The sequence below is a fragment of the Triticum urartu genome, chromosome 3A (genome assembly GCF_056163025.1).
Source record: "Triticum urartu cultivar PI428250 chromosome 3A, HENAU_Tu73, whole genome shotgun sequence".
NCBI lineage: Eukaryota > Viridiplantae > Streptophyta > Magnoliopsida > Poales > Poaceae > Triticum > Triticum urartu.
The window spans coordinates 15,353,677-15,364,237 of record NC_141875.1 but is presented as its reverse complement, the minus strand read 5'-3'; the positions used below and the strand labels follow the sequence as shown (position 1 = coordinate 15,364,237).

The 10,561-nt window shown below is 41.0% G+C and overlaps 1 protein-coding gene and 1 pseudogene across 1 annotated transcript; both read left to right on the top strand.

Moving 5' to 3' along the window:
• The first annotated feature begins 382 nt into the window (after positions 1 to 382).
• On the top strand, positions 383 to 2,428 carry LOC147977839 (E3 ubiquitin-protein ligase SINA-like 3). Its single transcript, XM_087516467.1, has 3 exons — positions 383 to 403; positions 1,082 to 1,213; positions 1,344 to 2,428. The coding sequence occupies exons 1-3, from the start codon at positions 383 to 385 to the stop codon at positions 2,121 to 2,123; spliced, it is 933 nt and encodes a 310-aa protein (XP_087372593.1). The 3' UTR covers positions 2,124 to 2,428.
• A 1,466-nt stretch (positions 2,429 to 3,894) lies between these two features.
• On the top strand, positions 3,895 to 6,544 carry LOC125526997 (uncharacterized; annotated as a pseudogene).
• The last annotated feature ends 4,017 nt before the right edge of the window (positions 6,545 to 10,561 follow it).

The window sequence follows — 10,561 nt, the reverse complement described above, 5'->3', positions numbered from 1 at the left end:
CGAGAAAACCCCCAGCGCCGCTCTCCTCCCGACCTCCACGCGCCCAGCCCGGTGAGTAGAGCTCCGCTTCCACCGCCTGCTTCTTCTCCGCCCAACCAGGTGAGTCAAGAGCTCCGCTTCCACTTCGCCATTGTTAGCGTTCCCGACCACTTCGTGCGTGTGCGATATTCCCCTCCCCCATTTTGTGTGTGCGGTTTACATCTATTCGCCCTCACGGGAGTCCCCGAAATTCTGGTGAATGAAACCCACGAAATCGTCGCAGATCCCCGCCATACGTAAAACGCCCCATAAATCTGTATTACTGTAGATAGAACTGTTCTAATTGCTTTACCAGTGAGGTTCTAATCTGCAGTGTTGACGAGAGGAACTGGCTACAATGGAGATGGAGGGGAAGAGCAACAGCGTGACCAAGGTGGTCAAGGAAGGAGGAGATGGTCGGCAAGAGGGAGAGGGCACCACGTGGATGGACATCTCTCACATCTTGCAGGTAACTCAAATACTCAATGCGTCAATTGGTGGTTCTTGCGGTTTTTATGTTATTGCCCCTGAAATCCTGCAGAGATTCGCCCTCCGATCACCGTTAGATTAAATTTGCTGTTTCTTGTCAGCTTTTTTCAGTTTCAGTTTCTAGCTCCAGATTTAGATATATTTTCAGTAGCGGCAATGTCGAAATCTTTGTAGTAGGCTGAAACGTGCATGTTCACGTCGGCCTGGGATGTAGTTTCTAGCTCCAGTTTTGTCCTTGGGCCACTTTGCCAACTTTAGGATCTTGATCTGTCCTGTAATACAAAGAAGAATGAAAAAGCCAAAAAAAGTACGCGGCACAAATTCTCTGTTTTCTCTCTGTCGTTCAATTTGTCACTAGGCTATCACGTGCGCATTTCAGTCTCCGATCTAACCATCCCTACACAGTACCCAAATTTTGCTGAAACTCCCATTTTGCTACCACATCTGCAGACCCATCCACGAAATTGTGCTGTTCTTATACTAGTAACAAACGATGAATTTTTGCTTCTTCGTTGCTAACATGCTAAGAAATTGCTGCCAGCTGGAGGGGAACAGCTGCAGCAATGGTAGCAAGATCAAACAAGGAGGAGAAGGTCAGCAAGAGGGAGAGGACATCGTCAGGAAGCAGCATGCCATTGTCATCATGCGAACCGACGTCTTGGATTGCCCCGTCTGCTCTACCCCCCTGAGCCCTCCCATTTTCCAGGTAATCGGTTGTAATTCGTGTATGCTGCCATCACCACGAAAATCATATGGGAACTCTTGCGTTGGTATGTTTTTGTATCAATATGATGAAAAATTAGCTCTCCGATTGTTTGATTTTTTTTTTCTTGCAGTGCTCACTCGGGCATTTCGTCTGCTCGGCTTGCCATGACAAGCTCCCTGGAACTGATAGGGCGTGCGGCGTGTGCTCCAGACCCGTCTTGGACCGCTGCCACGGTGGGGAGCATATCGTCGGCTCTGTCCTCGTGCCGTGCTCCTACGCTCTCCATGGATGCACTGCCGCAATCCTCTACCACCAAAAGGGGGAACACGAGAAGGTGTGCCTGCACGCTCCGTGCTTCTGCCCAGAGAACGGTTGCGGCTTCGCTAGCACAACAGAGGTGCTCCTAGGCCACTTCACTGCCAAGCACGATTGGCCGATCACGGCGTTCAAATACTATGAACCATTCGATGTGCCCGTGAAAGCCGGTGTGCACATCCTCCACGGCAGCGGTGAAGAGGTAGAAAAAGACAATGATAGCGACCTCTTCCTGCTACATATAGGGTACCCGGATGCCCCGCTGCACAGTGTCTCACTGGTCCGTGTACAGGCACACGCACAGGAGTATGGGGTCGGATGCTCCGTGGGTTTCTCTTGGTTCATGGGACAGTACCAAGTCGCGACACTGGACTTTATCCAAACCTCATCGCTGTCTAATGGGCTGCCGAAATGTAGCTTTTGTATTGTCCCCGAGGTTCGCCGTGGAGGCGGGGGGCCTGTCATGCTCAGCGTCACCATAGGTATCGATACAGAGGAGGACGAAGATGACAACAAGGAGGGCGATGATGACGACAGTCACGTCAAAGTGGGTGAAAACAAGGAGGAGGATGAGGCCGGTCACAAAGCAGATTGAGGCAAGTGGACTGAGGTGCGTGTGAGTCTGACGAACAAGATTAATATTGTTTTGGTGCTTGACGGCAGTAATTTGTTAGTTGAAGGATGTATTTTTTTATTTGTAGTTGAAGGATTTGTTGACATAATAGACTTCATATGCGATCTTCGGTTTTAAGCACATTGGCATTGCTGTCTCCATGAAGTAGTCCTCCTGCTCTAATCAGCATTGCACTAGCTTGTTGATCAGTGGTCGGTTCAATGCTTAGACAGTTTGGATTACTGTTATATGTTAGCTCTGTGTTAAAGAACTTGGAAATGCTAGAACAGCACATAAGCAGTCTGCTGTTATATTTGGTCAGATGAGTTTTTATTGCACGACTGTTTCAATTAATCGGAAAATGTTTTGCATTACAAAAATTTGTGAATACCCAATGTTAGAAATCTCTGGACATAATTATTCCTTGAACATTTTTGTTAACAAAATATCATAGAATTTGGATTGCATATGTATAAAAACAGTGTTGTTTTTAGCCCATTGGCATTGTTGTTACTAATCAGCGTAGGAGATGGTCTTTGGACTAGCTTGCTGACCAGGGATGGAATTAGTGCTTAGACCTACTAGATTAGTGTTATATGTTGCCTCTCTGTGTTAAAGAACTTGGAAATACTAGAGTTCATAAGTAGTCTGCTCTAAACTTTTGGTAAGATGAGTTTTTATTGCACGAAAAACAGTTTCAAACGGAAAAGATATTTTGCAGTGCAGAAATTTGTTCCATGTTAAAAAAACTTTGGAAATACTATTTTTCATAGAACATTTTTTAGAGAAAAACAATAGTAATAAAGTTATGTATCAAAACAGTGTTGAGATAAACTTTTTTATTAAGTCAGTTTAATTTTACAAATCTTTTCATTGTAGTTCAATCCTATGCTAGGACCAGAGTACTGGTTCCGAATCTTATCCCTGGAGAATGTGGGTGTCTATAATCTAGAAAGTAGAATGCTGTTAATATCTTTATAATCAGCATTTAAATAACTTGTGGTAGTTTGTAGCCTCTTTACATGAAAAGCAACACGATTGAATAAAATCTTATATTGAATACCTTATTAGCTACATAATCTCAAAGCCAATTTCCCTTTGCATCAATTCAATGATCTATCTGTTTGGTGCGGGCTTTATAATAATCTCTCTAAACACTCAAAGAATAAGTTTAGAAAAAACAAAAAGATCCAAGAAAATTTGGCATGCAGATACTCCCTCCGGTCCTTTTTACACTGCGTGTTAGATTTGTGTCAAGTTAAACTTTGCAAACTTTGACTAATATATACTAAAAAACATCAACATATACAATACCAAATATATATATATATATATATATATATATCCATGAAACTAAATTTCGTAATCAATCTAACAATATTGATTTGGCATTGTGAATGTTAATACTTTTTCCTACAAGTTTGGTCAAAGTGGAGATACTTTGACTTCGAGCAAAACATATAGAGAGAAGTCCTTCTATGACACCACTCTTAAATTTGATGCCTTATGTGACACTCTCAACTTTTTGCTTCCTCATGTGACCTCTTGTATAAAATTTATGCCTCACATGACACTGCAGTCGGTTCTGTTAAATCCTTCTGTCACTTTTTACCCACCTGGACCAAACTAGCCCTGTTTGACTTGATCGAGCACCCCCAGCCTTCCTCACGTCACGAGTCGAACAAACCCTGAGCCCGCACCTCACGCGTCAGGGCGGAACCCTAGCAGGGGCGGCGCAGCGGCCGAGGGCGCCATGGAGCAAGCGGCGGCTGAAGGAGAACCAGGCGGCGCGGCGGCCGAGGGAGGGCAAGGCGGGGCGGCCGAAGGCGGGCCTGGAGGCACGGAGGGCGGGCAACGCGCCAATTTGGGCTGGTCGGCTTGGGCAGATTGGCAAGAAGGGTGAGTGCTTCGAGCTTGTACTCTCCAGATGCAGTTTAGTATACTGAAATTTAGTAGCAATGTTTATGTATTTCTCTGTGATTTGCAGGATGGATCCAGAAAAGGCAGTGCAGATGTTGATTCCATATTGTGATCCCTCCAAAGAAGCATATGAGCCTATCGCCGAGGATTGGACAGATGTTCAAGCAGACAACAACACAAAAGAGGCCGATGATAGTTATCTTTGCAATCCAATCCCGGAGAATGAGCATGTTGGTATTGATGAGGAGAAAATGTATTTGGAGAAAGAACCTATACCTCTAAAATTGGTTCTTTTTTCTGGTAAAGAGAAAGACAAGACCAATGTTCCTGAGGATGAGAGCGAGGATGGGAGCGAGGAGGAGCCTGAAGTAGAGGAGGAGGAGTTGCATGAGCTAGATCATGCCCCAAATACAGAGTATGACCAGCAAGACCCTCCAATGACTGTAGGATCCACATATCCCAATATGGATGTGTTTAAGTTGGCTCTTTCTCAGCATGCAGTCAAACATGACTTTGAGTATAACACAGAGAAGAGCACACAACATAGGTTAAGGGCCTATTGGAAAAGAAGAGATGAAGATGATTCCCCATGGAGGATACATGTTTCTACAACAGCTGATAGGCGTACTGTAATGGTAATTGTCTAACTGTACTTATTTCTGAATATATCTTGCATAAATGTTGAGGAGATTTTAGCTTACTTGTATTCCTATTTTGTAGGTGAAAAAAAAACTTTTGACCACGATTGTTCTAGTACTAAAAGGAAAAACAAAGTGAAGAACGCAAATAAGTTCTGGATATGTGAGAAGGTGAAAGATTGGCTCATTGAAGATGCAACTCTAGGAGCAATGGAATTGGGAAAAAACCTGAAAGAACACTACAAGATCAAAATCCACTACAAGAGAGTCTATATGGATAAGCTGCTAGCCTTGAAGCAACTATACAGTGATTGGGATGGTAGTTTTAACAACTTGTATAGGTTTAAAGCACAAGTTGAAAGTTGCTGCCCTAATAGCATAGTGCAGATCGACCATCATACCATAAATGGTAAAATAAGGTTTAGAAGATTTTTTTTGTTGCTCTCAAACCTTGCATAGATGGATTTCTTAGTGGCTGCAGGCCATATTTGGCTGTGGACAGCACCTTTATGACAGGCAGATTCAAGGGGCAATTGGCTAGTGCTATTGCAGTGGATGGCCATAATTGGATGTATCCAGTTTGTTTTGAAATTTTTGACTCTGAAACAAATGAAAATTGGATCTGGTTCATGCAATTGCTAAGACATGCCATAGGATCACCAACAGGTTTAGCCATATGCACTGATGCTGGCCAAGCAGTGATGACAGGGGTAAAAGAAGTGTTCCCAGAGGCAGAACATATAGAATGTATGTTCCACTTGGTGAGCAACTTCAAGAAGATGTTTACTGGAAAAGTATTTGATGAACACCTATGGGCAGCTGCTTACTCATGGAACCCATATATATTTGACAAGAATTGGGGTGCAATGGAGGCAGTAAAGCCAGCCGCAACAACATATATTAGAAAGTGGCACGATAGGTTGTGGTCTAGGAGTCAGTTCTCGACCATATGCAAGGTGGACTATGTAACCAACAACTTGGCGGAGTGCTTTAACAATTGGATCAAGCACCACAAGTCATTGAACTTGGACGATTTCTTGGACAAGGTGAGGCAGCTGATTATGATCTTGTAGAATGATAGGAGAAAAGTAGCAAAGAAGTTAGATGGATTGATTCTACCCCACATGATGAAGTGAAACGCATTGACTAGAGAATTCAACTTGGAGGTGGTAGAATGCTTAGAAGAAGTGGCTGAAGTGGTTGCATTAGGAGGCGGCGGTTTTAGGTTTGCCGTTAACTTGCAAGATCGAACATGTTCATGTCGACAATGACAAGTTTGTGGTCTTCCTTGCAAACATGCTCTTGCATTCATCACGTCACTTAGCGATGCTCACATAAAGAATTACGTTGATTTGTATTATTCCACTGAAAAATTCAGAGCAGCCTATTCCAACATGATCCCTGCTATGCCTGACAAGAGCCAATGGCTTGAATCTGACCATGGATTTTTCATGCATCCACCACTACTTAAAGCTACAGCTGGCAAGCCTAAAACTGAGAGATATAAAGGTTGTAGTGACAAGAAAAGAAAAAAGGGCAAGCACTTATGTCCAATTTGTAAGGAATATGGGCATCATTGGCACAACTGTAAGAAGGGTAACCCTGATGACATGGCTGCAATGTTGGCTATTAGGTAATATAGATTACTCTTTCTTGCTTCTCTTATTATTTTTGTTTGCAACTACATGTGTTAACTACTTTTCCTATTGCTCATGTAAAGAACCATCAAAGAAGAGGGCAAAGACTAGCAAAACAGCACAGTCCATTGTGCCTTGCGAGGATGGAGAACCAACAAGGATGCCTTTTCCACCACCAAGGTTAGCACTTATACACTTCTGCCAATGAGTATGAAAACTCAATTTATGTTCTAAGTTGTTTCTTTCTCATCATAGCCAAAGCATGGAACTACAACTAAGAAAAAGAGAAAACATGACAACACTGAATCTGGAGGTTCAAAGAGGTACTTTTCTGTATTACTTGCTGCCATAAACTTGCTGTATTATGCTGCTGCCATAAACTCGCTGCTCTAAACTTACTGCTGCCATAAACTTGCTGCTGTCATTACTGCAATAAAATTGCTACTGCCATAAACTTTATGTTGTCATTACTGCCCTAAACCTACTGTTGCCATACACACATGTGCAGATCAAAAACTGGCTCCATTGAGAAGGACACGACGAAAAAGAAGGTTGCTGAGAAGATTCTGGTGCCACTTGACAGCCCAGCAATGGGCACAAGGAGCAGAAAGTTTAATCCTCCTAGCCTTGCTATGAGCACAAGAAGCAAAAGAAGGCTCAACTTGTAATTTCATATGCTTCTATGCTCTTCCATTGATGTAATGGTTCTTTTGGAGTTCCTGTGATATGATGGTTCTTTTGGAAGTCCTTTAGCCTGACATATGTGAACTATTGATGACTTATGTGTGAATCTGGTTGCTTATGGCACTTGTTGAGAATTGTTCAATCGATTATGTACATGTAAACTGTGTGCAGGGGATATGACATCAAAATACAGGGGAGGTTTTGCCGATTTTTTGAATTTTTTGAATTAGCGTTTCAGATATTATGAATCTACATGCACGGTTCCATATTACATAGTACAACAATATTTCTTGTATTTTTGTCACACATTGCACCAGGGTCAAAAGTGACTTTGTATGTGAAAAGTTGACACCGTTAGCTCTAAAAATACACCAGAGTGTCATGTGAGTGGCCATAGAAGGAAGCAAAAAGTTGGGAGTGTCACATAAGGCATCATATTTTAGGAGTAGTGTCGTAGAAGAATTCTCTCAAATTTATATGCAGACTAAAAAGGATCGGAGGGAGTACTAGCTAAAGTGAATCATGTACCATCAAGTTTTTGTGGAAGAAACTGTTGATTTGTAGTGAAAAAAAATAAAAATCAGCTCCAAAAGGCATATGTTGTAAATAATTTTTTTACTTTTATGTTTTCTGTTTGGTATTCTTGGGTAGACTTTTTTTCATTTTTCTTACGAACTTCATGCTTTATTTTTTCAAACACGACATGTGGTCTACTGTTTGCTATGGGCTGCACACAACATGCATATCCTCTTTGACACAAAATAATTCCACCGGAAAAAAAGTATCAGAAAGCTTTTTAGCAAAATATATCTAAGTGTAGCCGAGTTTAAAAGATCTCACCACTGAAATTGAAATAATAAAAACAATTTCCCATCAACGAATACATGTATTCCCTATTTTTAGTGGCAAGATGCTATGTGAAAGGAAGCTTTGACGCTTGGCAATCTTCCATAGCCACTTCTAGTATTCTCAGTGCAAAACATGTGTACTTCTTTCTCCAGCTGAACATGTGATCAAACTCGGAGCTGCCTAGTCCTCGACCCTTTTGGCCGATTGTTTGACATAGGTAGGCAGGGTTTTCGTGCGTCGATCACTATGAGGGCTCTTGGCAGATTATCCAGGGTGAAGTAGGACCACTCTCTTCGAAGAAAGGGATGACGATGACAATTGTTGACAATCTTGAATCTCGGCCGAGTCCCTTTCTTTAGTGGTGTGTGGGTTCTTTGACGATACTCAGGTTGGCTGGGGTGCCCTTTCATGTAGGCGTGTTGTAGTGGGTTTCATCCTTTTTTGATAGTACTAATCTATTACATAATTCTATTCTTCTTAATTAATGAATAGATATTTATGCAGGCTCGGTTAAAAAGAAGAACCCATTGTCCTTCATTGTGCCTTTTATGATCGGAAAGCGATGCTAAGATCGCCCCTTGATCAATTCGAATTGGCTTGCCACAGTGGGCAGAAGTAGGAAAAAGAAGGACGCTGATAATGCCCACATACCCTATAACACACAGATTGCGTCACGTCACCACATGCTTGCTTGTGGGAATCTTTTTGAATCTTCCAGTTTTTAAAATCTTTTATCTATTAAATGAAAAATCCGATTGAAGATCCGTTATCACCATTAAATCCATCGCGACGAGATTTTCGAAACTAGATCCCATATCAATATGTTTCGATGACATATTTGTTAAGATTAAAAATTTTCATGTCTATTGCACATGAATCGCCATGGTGTTTACACTAAAGTTGCCATGACACTAGTAGGAAAAGGGCTATAGATAATGTGGACACTAATGACGCACCATGTATGTGATGCGCCATTAGTAATATATTACTAATGGCGCACCTGGTGTGTGGTGCGCCATTACTAGTTTTGAAAATAAAAATAAAAAAATTGTTACTAATGGCGCACCATGGGATAGTGCGCCATTACTAGTTGACATAGTAATGGTGCACCACACCCACCGTGCGCCATTAGTAGTTTTGAAAAAAAATAAAAAAAATTGTTAGTAATGGCGCACCAATAGACAGTGCGCCATTACTAGTTAAAAACTAGTAACTAGTAATGGCGCACTGTTCACTGGTGCGCCATTACTAAGTTTTTTTCAAAAAAAAATCAATTTTTTTATTTTTTTTCAAAACTAGTAATGGTGCACCATGTGTGTGGTGCGCCATTACTAGTTGCGCACTACTCTCACGGTGCGCCATTACTAACTTGGCTCAAAAATTCCACCGAATGCACCCCCCGCCTGGACCGCCTTTTCAGTTTAAAAAAATAAAAGAAAATGATGAAAATGTCAAAAAAATAAAAGAAAATAAGTTTCCCATGTGATATGTGGTCTACTTGTTGAGAAAATTTACAAATATGAATTTCGACTTTATTTGCAAAATCTCTCTGGAATTTGTAAACTGGGCATAACTTTTGCATACGAACTCGGATTAAAAAGTTTTTTATATGAAAAATCATCTACTCGAAAAGTTACATCTGAATTTAATGGAGCAACCCCGTTAAACATTTTCAAAATCCCCAAAAACCTAACAGAAAAAAGTTACGGGGCTTTTAAGATCTAGAGGGAAAAAATGGAAAAAATTTCAAACTTACTAGTGGCGCACCATTTGGTAGGTGCGCCACTAGTAACAGAAAAAAATTGGTTTCGAAAAAAAATTGGATTTTTTTTTAAAATATGATAGGTAATATGACCGGAAAGTTCGAAATATTTTTTTAAAATTTCATCATACTCATGAACATGAACAAAGTCCTAGACATCAACAAGGTTTAATAGGAATAATATGATAGATATATCAACAAGTGCCTGTGAAGTGAGCTGGTGCTGGGGTTGGATAGAACTGCGAAGTTAAGCTTGCTCGGGCTGGAGTAGTGTGAGGATGGGTGACCTTTCGGGAAGTTTGACCACAGAGTATGATTTGACTCAAGATTAAGCCATAGTGACCTGAGATTATGAAAAAAACGAAAAAAAATTGGAAAAAAATTTCTGATTTTTTTTAAAAAAATTGTTACTAATGCCGCACTTGTATGTGGTGCACCATTAGTATACCAGATACTAATGGCGCACCGTTGGCTATAGTAATGGCGCACATTAGTATACCAGATATTAATGGCGCACCAGTGGTGCGCCATTAGTAAAAAATTCTAATGACGTGGTGTTAGTGGCGCACCTGTAGTGCGCCATTAGTAGCGAAAACAGGTGTGCCACTAGCAGCCCTTTTTCTAGTAGTGTGATATGTTCCAGCTATTTTTTCTTCTACCTTTAAAAGTAAATTTTGGCATATTATAAAACAGGAATTAAGAAACTAGACTTATCATGAACCATAAACTAAAATTGGTATGATACATGCACTTAAAATTGTCATGGTTCATACCAAAAATATAATTTCCATGATCAAAGTACTGAAATTACCATGGTCAAAATATTAAAATTGACTTGATCTATGAACTAAAATTGCCACATGACAATTTTAGTGTAAACTCTATGGCAACTACAGTGTAAACATCATGGCAGCTTTTGGCCAAAAAAAA

Excerpts from the sequence above, each read along its gene's own strand:
- LOC147977839 (XM_087516467.1), top strand. The coding sequence starts at position 383 with ATGGAGGGGAAGAGCAACAGC. Across the intron at positions 404-1,081 it reads TGGAGGGGAAGAGCAACAGC|ATCAAACAAGGAGGAGAAGG; the intron begins GTGACCAAGGTG and ends AATGGTAGCAAG. Across the intron at positions 1,214-1,343 it reads TGAGCCCTCCCATTTTCCAG|TGCTCACTCGGGCATTTCGT; the intron begins GTAATCGGTTGT and ends TTTTTCTTGCAG.